We start from the raw sequence: 15,324 nt of genomic DNA on the forward strand, positions 1-15,324 counted from the left end.
AAGACCCCTGCTAACTCTCTAGATTCGTCTCTGGGCTACATCTTTTTCTTTCCTGAACTAGTGCATTTTTTTTATAATTTATTCTTTTATAATTGTGCTTTAAGGTATATATCACATATTTTTTAAAACATTATACATATTGTATTTGTATTAATTTTTCAGAATATATAGTACCCATGATGTAGGTGAAGTTTACATGTAAATTTTATCAATCTCAATTGTTTACCCTTTTTTTGAAAGTGAACATTTAATTTTATATTTAATAATTGAGTATGAGTAGAGTGATGATAAAATAAATTTAAAGTATATTTTTATTTTAAAATGTGGTGTTTTTAATGATCACGTCAATTTTGTTGTTAATTTCTAATGATCGATAAAAAAATTTATTAATCAAAATAATCAGTTCAAAAGTTAATTAATTAAAAATAATAATAAGCCTTATCAAATTACGGTGTGCACGTCCGTATGATGCCTTCAATTTTATTTAATTTTTTATGCACAAAAGTACAATCACAAACGACGTAATAATGGCTTCACCGGCAAATTAGTTGGAGCCCAACCATAAAGATTATAAAGATGGCAAATTTCTCGACACGAGACTTTCAAAACCTCTCCCCAAACCCAATAAGTACTTTCACATTTTTGGGCTACCAAAAGCCTGTATTTCTTTCCAACCAAATATCTTTTAAGTCAGCCCGAAAATAAAAAGATTTGAATAAAAATATAAGTTTGAAAAATAAGTTTAAACAAAAAACGAGATTCACTCAAAAAGCAGGGTAAAATTTTTTTAACTCAAGCTCGACCCAAATTTATAAAAAATATTATTTTATTACCATTTCACTATTATGTTGCTATTATTTTGTTGTTATTGTTTGGATATTATTAATTTTGTTACTATTTTAAAGGCATTTACTTGTTAAATTACACATATCTTAATGTTATTTAAGTATACATATATATATTTATTTTCAATTTAATGCCAACTCTAATTCGACCCATAGATAACTTTAACCCCAACTCTCGTCTAATAATGGAATCTCCACTATTAGATATCCTGGATCCTTTTGGGATTAGCCAGATATTAATATACCCCAAGAATCAATTACCCCATTTTCCTTCAGCTTTCTCGTTTCATTGTCATAATTCCGCCTTTTGAGCAAATGCAAGAAAGCTTGAGTTGGGTAAGAAAACGGTCATTTAAGGCATAATCAATTAATTGCTGAAAGTTTACAGAGCTTTCTAGTGTGTATTGCCTTGCCTTGCCACGTTGAAGGACTCACGTGCCGATGGTTGACCGGTAAATGGACTGGGCCCCACAAATCCTATGACCGCATGCATCTCCCCCGTTTTATCAAAAGTTTAGAAAAAAAAAAAGGCTCCTCCGAAGTTTAAAACGCCACTTCAGCGGGGTTCGTCGCAGATATTAACGATCTTTCCTTGACATTTAACCACTTGTCACTCTCGCAGTCTTGTCCTCAAACTAACGGCAATATTAAAAAAGAGAAAATTCTCAAATCAAAGACTTAATACCTTTCGTCATTAACGCACATATTGGTTCCACCGATTGTTTGTGAATCGGTTTAAAAACATCCCCCCTGCTTCAGCTAAATATGGTTGCGTGATTGCACACAAATAAGATCAGAGAAGATCCCCACACAGCTTTTACCATGGAACTCAAAGTTTTATAGCAATTTCAAAGCCAATTCTTGTTTCTTCTTTCTTTTTGTAAAAAGTCAAGTTTCAGCGTCTACCATACTGTTTGGTGTTTTGGGGGTGATGGGTTTGAAGTATAATGCTGGGTTAGGGTTGATTGCTACTGTTGTGTTTATATGGGTCGTATCTGCAGAGGTAACACAGGTGTGTGTGTCTATTTGTTATACCCTGTTTCCTTTTATTGTTTGGTTGCCAATAAATGGCTGGAAAAGGAAAGAAAAAATGAATTGATTTGTGATCTGAAACGCTTACAGGAACCAAGTTATTGCTTTGTTTTCTGTGCCTTTCGTCTTTTCTGATTTGACTATTTTATGAGGGATACTTTTCATTGATTCTCATTTCTCAGTCCTGTAACATTTTATAAGAATTCCGAAACTATGGTTCTTGTTAGATAATTTGAGATTTTTATGGATTTTTTTTGGTTAATATTTATTGAAGATCAGATATTTCATTCGACTCGCATCCGCATAGGCGGAGTTAAAGAATCTGTTCAAATCTTGATGATCAATTTTCGGCTAATCCTTATTATATGTTGTTGTTGCAGAGGATTTTCTCAGAATACAAACAGCCATTTGCACTCACTTATCTTGGAGTGTCCCTTATGGTTGTTTATTTACCCATAGCACTTTTAAAGGATTGGATCTGCAACTTATTTAATGCGAATTTATATAGAAACCTCTACGATGGCAGCTCGGTTATCGATACCTCCATTGGACTCAATGAGTTGCCCCAAAGTGCTGAAGCTGACCTTAAAAGATGCCTGATAACTGACAAGGATCTTAGTGAAAGAGAAGAGGGGCAGCCTCTCAACTCAAGTACTGAGAAAGATGTACCTGACTTGCCTGACCATGGCGGTGGAACGAGTTCATGGGAAACTGCCAAGTGCAGTTTATACCTGACTCCAATTTGGTTTACAACTGAGGTAACATAATTTTGTCCATATTTCTTTGTCAGAATCATTAGCTAATTACACTTTTTATTAGGGGGATGATATAAGTTAACACCAATAAGATTTCAAGCATGTGTGCATTTGTGGTGATGCATGATTAACACAGTTGCTTTGATATCTTGCAGTATTTATCAAATTCTGCACTGGCAAATACCAGTGTTGCGAGTACTACCGTCCTAACATCTACTTCAGGGCTCTTTACACTTTTCTTCGGAGCTCTCCTCAGCCAGGACAGTGTAAATGTTGCGAAAGTGGTTGCTGTATTTATTAGCATGACTGGTGTTGCTATGACCACAATTGGAAAGACATGGGCATCGGATGAAATGCTTAGTGTCTCTGAGTGCGTTGGGTCTTACTTTGCTAGTTATTTCAATAATTTATTAACATTTCCTTATTCCTAAAGAATACGTTGAATCTACCCTGGAAGGTTTATAAATTCATGCTGTAGACTGTTTAGGCTGCTCGAGTAGTAATATGCTTAAGATGCTCTTCGTATAATCCCTGCAATGGAAATGGTTTTTGCATTTTTGTTTCATGATTTTCTTTTTTATGGAACCATGTGTTGTTCATGTTGTCTAGAGCTAAAAGACACTCCATCATGGGGAATATATTTGGTCTTCTGTCTGCAATTTCATATGGTTTATTTACAGGTAGGCTTTTTTCTATGCATCTAAATTGAATACTGACTTAATCTATTTAATTTGGCGAGACTGCTTCTCTGCTCTTCTGCTTTATTCAGAGTCACTGGTCAATTTATGCAGTTCTGCTCAAGAAATCTGCTGGATCAGAAGGAGAGAAAGTCGATATGCAGAAGTTCTTTGGATATGTCGGTCTCTTTACTCTTCTTGGCCTTTGGTGGCTTGGTAAACAATCTGTTAAATCTCCTAGTAACTTGGTGCATGCTTGTTCTATCTTTTCTCTTAAAATGTAAATGCTCAGCTTATTTGCAGTGTGGCCACTTAATGTTGTTGGGATAGAACCTCCATTTGCATTCCCCCATTCAGCATCTGTTGGAGAGGCAGTGCTTTTAAACGGCTTTGTAGGAAGCGTTCTCTCAGACTACTTCTGGTATGTATATAAACCTCCTTTCACTTTTGAACTAGTTGAATGCTACTAGGACCCGAAACGAGCGAACCATTTTCATTGCGTTAATCTATAGCTCAGTATTATGGACCTGGCTTATTGCTCGGTTAGCACAAAGAACCAATCCAATACAGGGTGATGGTTTTGTTAGAGATTTTAGTCGTTGAAAAAAATGATGCAGGGCTCTTTCCGTGGTTTGGACAACTCCATTAGTTGCAACATTGGGAATGTCATTGACAATACCCCTAGCAATGGTAGCTGACATGATTATACATGGCCGACACTTCTCCGCAGTATACATCTTTGGGTGCATTCAGGTAGCTTAACCAGTATTCACTTCCGTTTTTACTTTCTCCTTGGGTGCTGATTGAAGCCTTGGCTTTCTCGAGCTTCTTACCAATACTTTAAAAGACAGTTGTGTGTAACTTGTTTCACCACATTCGTGGATACAGGTGTTTGCAGGTTTTGTTATAGCTAACGTGTCCGACAAGTTTTCGAGAAAACCGCAGTTGTAGCAAGTCGTTTTGCAAGTTTCAGAGGAGCGTAAAATGTTTTTAATCTTTTAAATGTAAAACAATGAAACAATTGTAGGGGTGTGGGAGATTAGATGCCTTAAATCGAGTAATGTTGCCTGGGGTTATTTGACAATTAGAGCAAAACATGAACAATAAGGGTCAATCCATATTAGCTTTGCTTTCTATATGTTAAATCAAATATTACATGAACAATGGTTTGTCGCTTGAAACGGGGATGTTGAATCTGGGGCTTTTGTCCACTTACAAAAGAATTTGTTGAAAGAAAAAGCATATCATATCGCAAAGATTTTTACTTCCATAACTAGATATCACACATGTTCTAATAACTTTTGTAAAATTAAATATAAATTTTACTTTAAAAATGCCTTTAAAGTAAATGAACAAATTGATTACTTGGATATAGAATTAGTAGAAACTTGGAACGAAATATAGTCCATTTTATTTTCTTGAAAAATGAAAAATATTAAAGAAAATGCTGAAAATAGGTAAATCTAGAAATTAAACAAAGAATACTTTCATTGCTTTTACTAAATATGTGCTGCAAAACTGGAAAAGTTTATTTTATAATGAAACTAGTTTTTTAACCCTTGGGATAATATGATTCCAAGTATTGTTTCTGTTATATATTACATATAATCATGTAATTAATAAATGTTAATATATAAATATCAATATTTTATTCTTTAAATTAGTATTGAAATAGATAAATAACTAAATTCTTTTAAAAATTGCATATGACTTGTTTAATTTAATTTTAAAAATATTATATAATTAACAAGAAAACACAATTTCATAGGAGAATTCTCATCCATAAATAAAATGTGTTTTTTTTAAATTGAAAATATTTATCCTTTATTTTTACAAAAAAAAAAACTTTTGAAGTTTTAGATTGGGTCAGAGTTAAAGAGTAAAAGTTGTTGAAAAAGATTTGCTTATTAAAATATAATCCAAATTGGAATCAAATTGAAATTTAAGGATTAAACTGAAAATATTTTATTAAATTTTAGGATTAATGTGAACTTATAAAGGTTAAAGGATCAAGTTTTAAAAGTCTCCAAATTCAGTGATTAAAGTTAAAAGAAAAAGAAAAATAGTAATGGATTAGTGTATTATTTAGTTTGGGTTTGATTTTTGATTTTTTCTTAATATTTGAGTTTAGTTTTCAATAATCTAATAAATATTCGACAAAAAAGGTATAGATACTTAGTCAAGAGAAAAACAAAATCTTAAATACTAATTAAACTCAAATAATATTAAAATAATATTGAAACTAAACCCGATACAATATTAACCCAGCAGTAAAAGCGGCCGTCAAAATCGAAGGAGAAGGTGCCGTAGTCCCAAGTACGAAACTCGGAGAGGTAGAGAGAAAAGAAAAGAAAGATGGAGAAAGGCAAAGGAATAATGGGGTCCGGCCGAAGATGGGCCGTTGATTTCTCCGATAATTCCACTGCTCCTTCTTCTCGTGACATCCCCGATCCTCCCGGCTTCACTCGTGCCTCTGTGGATCAGGTTTCCCGTTTTTTCTTTTCTAGAATTGTTTTCTTTAATAAATGCTTTCACTTTCAATTTTTATTAGGTTTCACTTTGGGGGCTTCACCTTTTTTATTTTGACAGGACGATTCGACTGTAAGTCGTCAAAAGAAGGATGCTGAATCCAATTGGAAAGCTCAGGTTTCTCTTTTTTAACCTTGTGTTTTAATTTGATTTCCTTTTGGATCTTAAACACTTGAATTTTTCAATTTTGTTGTGATTTAATTATGGACGTAGATGGAAAAACTATGCATCTAACTGGAAAATATCTATTGCAAGTCATGAATAAGTGTACTGGATGTTTAGGCTAATAAATTCATGGAACAGATTGAATTCATCTAGGGCTTTTCTAGTTATACATTGGGCATTTGTTACAACAGAATTGTTTCTGAATTGCTGGTCCCTTGTTCACCACATTTTTAACCAATGCATGTTCGGAAAGCATAAGGTCTGTGGCATAGCAACAAGTTACTACCTATGTTGTGATGCATGGATCATCAATGTTGTTTCTTTATTAGATGTCTGACACTAGGTCGCATTTCAGTTCAGTATGTATGGAAGAGTTTAAAGTAAAGATAAAGGGGAAAGCATTGATGTCTTGCTTCATGCATGATTGAGATTTGAGGGTTGGTATGTGGTTTAGTTCTAGTTATTGTTTGATGCTCATGGGAAATAGTATTTGATAGCAAGATTGAGTATATCACATTTAGCCGTTTATGCGTTCCTTTAGAACCAATCAAAATCTGTTACTTAAGATGATATTTCTTTTACTTTTGAACAGAAAGCTTGGGAGGTGGCACAAGCACCTTTCAAGAATTTGCTAATGATGGGCTTCATGATGTGGATGGCTGGAAATACTGTGCATCTCTTTAGCATTGGTATAACTTTTTCTGCACTTTGGCAGCCTATCAGTGCTCTTCAAGGGGTTGGGAAGGGTAAGTGTCCTCTTACTACTAAATTTTCTCTTATCCTGTATTATTACCTTATTTTTGTTTCTTCCTATATTTCTCCATGATTTGTTTTTTTTATTTTGAGTGGCTAAATTTTCAAAAGAGGAAAGAATAAGGTCGGTAAGATACCCTAACCAAGAATGAAATAATTAACCCTTTATGACTACAAGGTACTAATGAGGCATTTCATTGTTGAGAAGAAACCTATCTAATTTGCTTGTGTAGTCTCCATTTATGCTTGGCACTTCATTGTTAACAAGCTTAATTGTTATAGTCTCCATTTATGCTTGGCATCTCTCTCCATTTCTATTCAGGTACAATAGCCTATTTCCCCCTTGTAAAGTGTATAGGATGTGTAAGAATGACAATCTGCAAATGTTTTTGAGCAATTTCTTTTCTAAAGTTGATTCTATTTCACTTTGATTATGCAGTTTTTGAGCCTTATAAAGACAATAAAGTAGATCTTCTTGGGCCTAAGTTGCTTTTCATTGCCCTTAATTTGGGTGGCTTAGCGCTTGGTGTTTGGAAGGTGAGTTGCAATTTCCTTTTGTCAGTTCCTAATGATTTTCCCCATGAAGACTATTAGACAGAAGGAAATGGGACAACACCTGAGTTATCTAATATCGTGCATCTGTTTACTTGGTTTATTTGGTTCTACAGCTTAACACGTTGGGGCTTCTTCCTACACATGCATCAGACTGGGTGTCATCCTTACCCCCTGCTCAGGTTGATCCCTTTTTCCTTTGCGCAAAGTTTATGTTCAGTTATTGTTCCTATGGAATCCAGCACAATCCAACAATAAGGTTTAAAGTGAAAATTAAGGGGGCAGGGGAAGGGACTGGATTAATGAAATATTTCATCTGATTAAGTAACATCTAATGCTAAGTGCTAGTGGGTGACTATAGATATATGAAGATTCCATTATATGTTATAATTGGCTCTGACCATCTTAAGCAATTCATCATTTAAATCCATGTCTACTGACTTGACGAAACTGTTCATACTTTTTTTAACATATGTGGCTACCATTGTCACAAATGGTGAGAGTATTTGATGCTATGACTGGTGTTATGTGGAGCCTATTTACTAACTCTCGCTTTAAATTGATCAAATTTTCAGGAGGTAGAGTATTCGGGTGGAGGTATTCCTCTATAATAACGTGTTTGTTTGTCTTTGGTTATCTGATCAATTTCTGGAGGTGTGAGTTGACTTATGGAAGGCCGGTCGAAATTTCCTGTGAAGATGGAGAACAACACCACCTTAGATTTTTATGTTAAATTTTATGAAACATGTAGTTGTAGTATGGGACGACATGATTAAGAACATAGGAATTGTTTATTTTGTTGACTTACGAATGGGTCGACATCCAAAACCTAAATTATGTTCATTATTTGGGAAAATTCGATTTCGTTACCATAGCAATGTAGTTTTTTTATTTCATAAATGAGATTAAAAAATTATTCATTGTTATCTAAATGATTTATTTCTTAAATCTAAAATAAAATTAGAAGTGTGATTCTCTTCATTTGTAAAATCCAAAAGCTGCTTTGAAGTGAATTTGGAGAGCGCATATCAAAATTTTGAGCTTAAGCGTTAAAATTTTTGGTATTCGCATAACATTAAAAATTTTGTTATGCTTTTTTCTTTTTTCGAGCGCATAGCCAGACTCCCTAAGAATTTGGTCAATTCAACGGCAATGACCCCTCAAAGCCCGACTAATGGAAGACAAAAATCGAGCCATCCCTGGGAATTCATCGAAATCCGGCGGGGGTATCTTTTATAAGTTTCTTCATGGTATAAGTGCCGGTAGGTAAATCCATGATGCAGACAGAATACAAGAGTAGCTTTGCCTTGAGCAATCAGGGTCGATCTCCTTTGTCCTTCGAATTAATGGCTACTGCAGACAAAATTAATGTGGTCTACAGGAAGCTTCCAATGGTTGCCAAATCAGGGTTGACAAAATTGGTTGCACTGCATATTGTCATCGGTACACAATCTGAAATTTCTGTTCCTTTACGACGTTAACAGTCTAACACTGCGATGTAGCATTTCGAGGAAGGAATCGTTAGAGGTTAAGCTTTTGCCAACTCTAACCTGTTCTTTACAGTTTACTTTTCCAAACCTCTATAAATTTGCCTGGATTCCTACAAACTATTCACGTTCTACTTTTTATTAATGAAATAATCTCTTTACAAGTTATTCTACTTTTGAGGAGTAATCTGTAGTAATATTAAAACTAGTTAGTACCATGACTTAATGAAGACACCAGTTCAGTTTAGAAGTTGATGTGATCTTAAATGTTTCATGTGAAGGAGCTCGGCCAGGTGCAACTAAATGCATGACTACCCATCTACCTCTCTGACAGAAGAAGCTTAAGCCATAAATGCAGCTTTAACTAGAGGAAATTCATGGGGGCATGGCGACCTTTGGCCATTTGAACGCCTCTTACTTTAATTGGATCATTCTCGGTATAAATATTATAAAACTGACGGCCACTACTAGTTTTCCACTTATGCTTGACAATCAGGGCTTCCATGGAGTCCAAAATTTCCATCTTTCTCCCAACATCTAATCTCTGCAATCTTCTCGTTCTTGTTTTCTTCTGTTTTGCTGCTTGTCCTTCACTTGGTCGCCTCTCTTTCAACTTCTATGCAACATCATGTCCCGCTGCAGAGTTGATGGTGAGCAACACTGTAAGGGCAGCTTCCTCCAATGATCCAACCATCCCCGGGAAACTACTTCGCCTGTTGTTCCATGACTGTTTCGTGGAGGTCAGTCCAATGGTGATTAGACACCTTATCACCTTGAAAGTTGCATGATGTATTTTTCTAAATTAAGTGTCATGTTCAGGGTTGTGATGCATCAGTACTATTACAAGGAAATGGGACAGAGCGAAGTGATCCAGCTAATACCTCTCTCGGAGGATTTTCAGTTATCGATTCAGCCAAAAGGGTGCTCGAAATCTTCTGCCCTGGAACCGTTTCTTGTGCTGATATTATTGCTTTGGCTGCAAGAGATGCAGTTGCAATTGTAAAATTTCCCATCCTCATCTTCATTTTACGTCTTTAAGTTAATGTTCCCTTCACTTTTTTTTCATCACCATATCTGCACTTCGGTTGTGGGATTAACCACAGTAACCATGGAGCAGGCGGGCGGACCTGCATTTCAAATTCCATCAGGGAGAAAAGATGGGAGGATATCCAACTCTGCTAATGTCAGGCCCAATATAGTAGATACTAGCTTTACCATGGATGAAATGATAAAGCTCTTCAATTCTAAAGGCTTGTCTCTAGATGATCTTGTTACATTATCAGGTATTTAAATACATAAAAGCAAATCATACATCCTTTATTAAAATCATAAATGCAGAATAAAGTAATAGTAATAGTATACATGTAGTTTATATGGTTGGTTTCAGCTTGATTCAGGCTTTGATGGCTTCATAATTTGGCCTTACAGGTGCTCATACAATAGGCCTAGCTCATTGTAGTGCTTTCAGTGATCGGTTCCAACAGGACTCCAAGGGAAAGCTCAGGCTGGTTGACACATCCCTAGACATTACCTACGCAAAAGAGCTCATCAGAAAGTGTCCAGCAGGTGGAAGTAGCACATCCAACACCGTCAGCAACGATCCCGAGACATCCTTTGCATTCGACAATCAGTATTATGGGAACCTATTAGCCCACAAAGGGTTGTTTCAGTCAGATTCTATTCTACTAGAGGATGGAAGAACAAGGAAACAAGTAGAGGAGTTTGCAAATAACGAAGAAAGGTTTTTCCGGAGTTGGGGAGAGTCATTCTTGAAGCTCACTACCATTGAAGTGAAGACAGATAATGAAGGGGAAATCCGACAGTCTTGCTCCTTTACTAATTAATGGCTTCTTTGTCTTACAGTTCAAACTCAAATAATGGCTCTTAATATGTTAATAAATGCCTGTAATAATATCTGTATTCATGTGTTAGTGTTCATGTAGCGTCACCTTAACTTAGTTATTTTCATCATGTTGTTAGTGTTCATGGTATTTAAACTTGTATATTTTGATCTCTAGGCCCAAGAGGCCAAAGTAAAGCCTAAAGCCCATAACTATTTGTTTTTTTTTTTGTTATCTTATTCATAACTCTAAACTTAGAACTTTTTCAACTTAATCCTTATACTTTTTTTTCCATGTTAGTCTCAAATTTGGCTAGTGTTTTTAGTTTTGGTTCGGCTGGCAAAAAAGTGGTAGGATTTGAGTAAAAAATATAGACCCAAAAAATAAGTTTGGGCAAAAAAGTAAGACCTATTTTCTAAACGGGCTGAGCCTTAGGTAAATTTTTTAGCTAGGCTTGGCCCGAATTTAAAAAAAAAAACTTACTACTGTTTTCACTGTTTTGGTGGTGTTTTATTGTTAATTTTGCCATCATTTTAGAGGCATTTGCTTGCTAAGTTGCACCTATATTAGTGTCATTTAAGCATAAATATTAAATGCTTTTTTGTTTAATTTTTGAACAATTTCATTATAGGTTCTGGTCATATTTGCTCTTTTTGATACAATATCTAGAACTACCCATAGCCCCTCCCCAGCCCAGAAATAAGAGGATAATACGCTTCAGGCGTATTTGAACTCATGTCTTCCTGCATTGGCAACAATACTCATGCTAATTGAGTTAAGACTCAATCAATGAAATATTAATTTTAAATATATTTAAGTAATTAATATAAATTATTTTAAAATTTTAATTTTAATATATATAAATTATATTTTTATATTAAAATCACACGTAACTATAACTCTTATAAATAACAAATAAACATGATTGATTTAAATGTATCATGATGTTGTGTTATTATTTTGGTCCTTAACAAATATTAAACTAAAGTTGTAAAAAGAAAATGGTAACACATTGCTAATATTTTAATATATAAAATGTAAATTTTAAATATTTTAAATGATTAATATAATTGTTTATAAAATTTAATTTAAGTATATAATTATATGTTTTTAATTTATAATTAATATATCTGAAGGACTAACTTATAATTTAACAATCAAACTAACTTTTGAAAAGTTAAGAAACTAGACTTTTCAACTACCATTACTTTGCTGATAAAAAAACCTAATTTTGTCTAATAAACTGATTTGAGAAGCAATAGTAAACAAGGCTGACCGTGTTGACTGAACCCGAAGATTCCACCAATATTAATTGGCATGACTTATAGAGTAAATTCTACTAAATGTCCCTAAATTATGACTCACATTTTAAATTGGTCCTTAAATTTTAAAATATTTTAATTACATCCTAAATTCTCAAGATTATTATAATCAAGTTTTTCCGTTATTCAAACAGTTTATTTCATTATTAAGTGACACATCATATTATGGCATAATTTACAATTAAAATTTAAGGATAAATTCAACCTTAATTTTTTTAAAAAAGTTGAAAGCAGAAACAGAAACAAATTGGCAAAATTTTGCTGAATAAACTCAAAAAAAAATCAAAATCAAAGTAAAACTATAAATTATAAAAAAATAGTCAAATCTTATTTTGGTTTTGATTTTTACTTTCTAAGTTTAGTTTATGTGGCAAAGTTTTGAGGTTTCATTTATTTTGAATTTTCACAACTTCTTTTTAAAAATTTTAAGATTTTTTAATTTTTAATTTTAAATCATGCTGTATAAAATATGGTGTGTCATTTAAAAGTAAAATTGACAATTTTAATAATAAAAGACCTAATTAATATAATATTAATAATTTAAAAATATAATTAAAACATTTTAAAAATTGAAAATCGATTTAAAATCTAAGTCATAATTTAAACAAGTTTTGTACATTTTACTCTAACTTATACAATAGGCCTAAAAGTGTTCATGAGCTGGTCCGAGCCGTGAGACCTAGATAAAAAACTATTTAACATATTGTGTATGTTTCTTTTTTCTTGCTTTTCTCGTTTGACTTGACTAAATTTTTTTATGAAACATTGAAACACCTTTAGATAGTGCAACATATATTAGAGAAAATATTTGGTGGTAAATACACTCTTATTGTTGGTATTTTTGTTCCTGTGTTTGGTAATATTCTCGTCAATTACTATATGAAATTATGATTATATTTAAGTGTTAATTTAGCAAAAAAGATATTTTCGACCATTCAAAAATTTTCTAAACTCATATTTTTATATATATTATAGATATAGATAATTACAAAATCAACTTTAATTTAAAAGGAACAAAGTTGCTTGATACCTAATAATTTATTAATGGAAATAATTAAATCCGTCATTAATTTTATTTTTTAACTCACTTTTTAATTTTTAATATATAGGAACTAATTTGCTATCGTCCTTGTAATATAATTACGTCGTTTATTTTGATTAGAGTTAATTGCATCAAACATTTTAAATTATAATATTTTTATTCTAAATCATTTTACAAACTTTAAAATGTTTTAATTATATCTTTAATCTATCGATGTTATATCAATTAGGTCCTTCCATGATTGGAAATTACAAATAATTTAAAATAAAATTTTAAAGAAAAATAAAATGTTTCAAAAAGAGGGTGTGCGTGTGGACGATCGTTTTCTGTAAAAGTTTTGAAAATCTCAAAATCAAGATTTTTACATCATCTATTTTACAATATTCATTTTTCTTTAAAGTTATGTTATATAAAATCACACATAGTATTTAACAATTAAATTAATAATTTTAGTAAAAAATCTTATTAATTAATATAAAATTAATAAATTGAGAATAAAGACGAATTTAAAATAATGATCATGATGCAATTAACTCATGCTATTATTTTAAACCTTTGGGGACCTAGCGTAGACTCCTCAAGTCAATTATTTAATAGGTGCGAATGTTACGCACTGAATTTCATTGACAATTGGCATGCGTGTATGTCAAAAATTTCCACTAATAATACTAGACTATTAACAAGTCGACGGAGGACCCTCACCCAACGTCCCATTCAAGATTTTACTCTTATTTTTGCAAATATTAAAGATTTTATTAGAAATTCGATGATAATTATCAATTTTTTTGTCAAATTTATCAATTGTTGAAATTAACATTATGAAATAAAATTCAAAATTTTAATTATAACATTTTCTAATAATTATCAAGAAAAGTTAAATCATTACTAGGTTTTTTACACAAAAATATATATATATATATATATATATATACAAAATGCCCCCAAAAATTGATACATTTAATAAATGATTAACTTTAATATTAATTTTTTATAGTTTTACTGAAAATAAATTTTAATTTTGTTTAGATTTTAGACCTTTTTAATTTTTAAACTTCAACCAAGGATGACTGTATTTATAGCAACTAAATTGCTTTTAAATTTAACAATTTTTAATAAAAATTAAAGTAATTATCAATTATCTTTTTACTCACATTTAAAACTAAAAAAAACCTAAATTACTCTATTTATTTCGAGACAACTATATAATCTAAATATTTATTTTAAGTATTTAAGGAAATATTAATATTGTTTAAACTTGATTGAATTGGTTGATTGGATGGATTAAATCAATTATTTGAGGAATCGATTAAAGCAGCGATTGAATTAATTGAACTTATTTTTTCTATTTTTAAGATATATTTTTATTTTATGATATTTTTAAATCGGACATTGAATTAACTGTAGACTCCAAAAATCAATTATTTGTTAGATGCGCATGTTGCGGCCATTGGCATTCTACCCCTATTTATTTTCCAATTGATAATGGATGACAACCAACGTAGATAATGTCATGTTAAGTAGGACCCAACGTGGAAACTCTCAAAGAAGAGAAATTGCTTAAAATTGTGTTTTTTTATTCCAGTTTCATGCTTCCCTTCCACTCTTGTGATTTTAGCCTTAATTTGGTGATCGCTATTGTTATATAGCTTCACTTTTTCCATAGTATTTGGCTAAATCAACCACTTTGGATGATTTAATCAAGTCAACCCTTGTACAAAGACTATCAACAATTGTCTCCGTACACCCTCCCAATTATATTAAAACTCTATATAATTCTTAAATGTATATGTTGAATGTGATTCCTCAAATCTCTTTCTCAATGGGACAATTAACTTTACATCAACAACATATAAATACCCTTTCATTAGCTTTAAAATGCAAAATAAGTAATTAAATAAAGAAAATAAATACTCTGTAAAAATGAGAAAGTGTTATTAAAATCACGAGAAAGCGAATTAATAAATTTGGTATCAACATTAGTACATATTTATTAACACGTGTTGATAAGATATATTATACTCGTTGGGGAGGATTCTAGTTTGAAATTTGAAGAATCAATCACAATTCTAAAAGAATTAGATTTTTAGTCAAAAATATATTTAAAGGATCATAAAACGGATTAAAAAGTACCTTGAAAGGATCATAAAACGGATTAAAATTTTTAAATTAATTTCTTAAACAATATTTTTATTAAATAACGTGTACTTTAGTCTATTTGATACTAAATAATATTAAATTATTTATTTTAAATAAAATAAAATAAAAATACAATTTCAATTTCATAATACTTAAATCAATTTAAAAGTAAACACTTTTATGATTTT

The 15,324-nt window shown here is 31.8% G+C and overlaps 3 protein-coding genes across 4 annotated transcripts; all 3 read left to right on the plus strand.

The window, feature by feature from the left end:
- The first annotated feature begins 1,467 nt into the window (after window positions 1-1,467).
- On the plus strand, window positions 1,468-4,490 carry LOC105770578 (uncharacterized vacuolar membrane protein YML018C). 2 transcript variants are annotated; one of them, XM_052631865.1, is made up of 8 exons: window positions 1,468-1,848; window positions 2,258-2,635; window positions 2,788-3,002; window positions 3,242-3,312; window positions 3,424-3,525; window positions 3,613-3,730; window positions 3,927-4,062; window positions 4,198-4,490. In XM_052631865.1, exons 1-8 carry the CDS (start codon window positions 1,777-1,779, stop codon window positions 4,258-4,260), a joined length of 1,155 nt encoding a protein of 384 aa, XP_052487825.1. In that variant the 5' UTR covers window positions 1,468-1,776; the 3' UTR covers window positions 4,261-4,490. The 2 variants fall into 2 exon arrangements, with proteins under 2 accessions (XP_052487825.1, XP_012447298.1); XM_012591844.2 differs by having other exon boundaries at window positions 1,472-1,857.
- Window positions 4,491-5,578: 1,088 nt separating this feature from the next.
- LOC105769510 (uncharacterized) lies at window positions 5,579-8,234 on the plus strand. The gene is made up of 6 exons (XM_012590195.2): window positions 5,579-5,793; window positions 5,899-5,955; window positions 6,596-6,749; window positions 7,196-7,293; window positions 7,425-7,490; window positions 7,884-8,234. Exons 1-6 carry the CDS (start codon window positions 5,665-5,667, stop codon window positions 7,917-7,919), a joined length of 540 nt encoding a protein of 179 aa, XP_012445649.1. The 5' UTR covers window positions 5,579-5,664; the 3' UTR covers window positions 7,920-8,234.
- Window positions 8,235-9,156: 922 nt separating this feature from the next.
- Window positions 9,157-10,861, plus strand: LOC105769509 (peroxidase 46). The gene is made up of 4 exons (XM_012590194.2): window positions 9,157-9,535; window positions 9,615-9,794; window positions 9,913-10,078; window positions 10,224-10,861. Exons 1-4 carry the CDS (start codon window positions 9,299-9,301, stop codon window positions 10,637-10,639), a joined length of 999 nt encoding a protein of 332 aa, XP_012445648.1. The 5' UTR covers window positions 9,157-9,298; the 3' UTR covers window positions 10,640-10,861.
- Window positions 10,862-15,324: the final 4,463 nt, after the last annotated feature.

Source organism: Gossypium raimondii, chromosome 5 (genome assembly GCF_025698545.1).
Source record: "Gossypium raimondii isolate GPD5lz chromosome 5, ASM2569854v1, whole genome shotgun sequence".
NCBI classification, from domain to species: domain Eukaryota; kingdom Viridiplantae; phylum Streptophyta; class Magnoliopsida; order Malvales; family Malvaceae; genus Gossypium; species Gossypium raimondii.

Coding starts and splice junctions, on each gene's coding strand:
- LOC105769509 (XM_012590194.2), top strand. CDS start 9,299: ATGGAGTCCAAAATTTCCATCTTTCTCCCAACATCTAATCTCTGCAAT. Junction 9,795..9,912: donor CAAGAGATGCAGTTGCAATT/GTAAAATTTCCC, acceptor ACCATGGAGCAG/GCGGGCGGACCTGCATTTCA. Junction 10,079..10,223: donor TGATCTTGTTACATTATCAG/GTATTTAAATAC, acceptor TTGGCCTTACAG/GTGCTCATACAATAGGCCTA.
- LOC105770578 (XM_012591844.2), top strand. CDS start 1,777: ATGGGTTTGAAGTATAATGCTGGGTTAGGGTTGATTGCTACTGTTGTG. Junction 1,858..2,257: donor TATCTGCAGAGGTAACACAG/GTGTGTGTGTCT, acceptor TTGTTGTTGCAG/AGGATTTTCTCAGAATACAA. Junction 3,731..3,926: donor GTTCTCTCAGACTACTTCTG/GTATGTATATAA, acceptor AAAATGATGCAG/GGCTCTTTCCGTGGTTTGGA.
- LOC105769510 (XM_012590195.2), top strand. CDS start 5,665: ATGGAGAAAGGCAAAGGAATAATGGGGTCCGGCCGAAGATGGGCCGTT. Junction 7,294..7,424: donor TAGCGCTTGGTGTTTGGAAG/GTGAGTTGCAAT, acceptor TTGGTTCTACAG/CTTAACACGTTGGGGCTTCT. Junction 7,491..7,883: donor CATCCTTACCCCCTGCTCAG/GTTGATCCCTTT, acceptor TCAAATTTTCAG/GAGGTAGAGTATTCGGGTGG.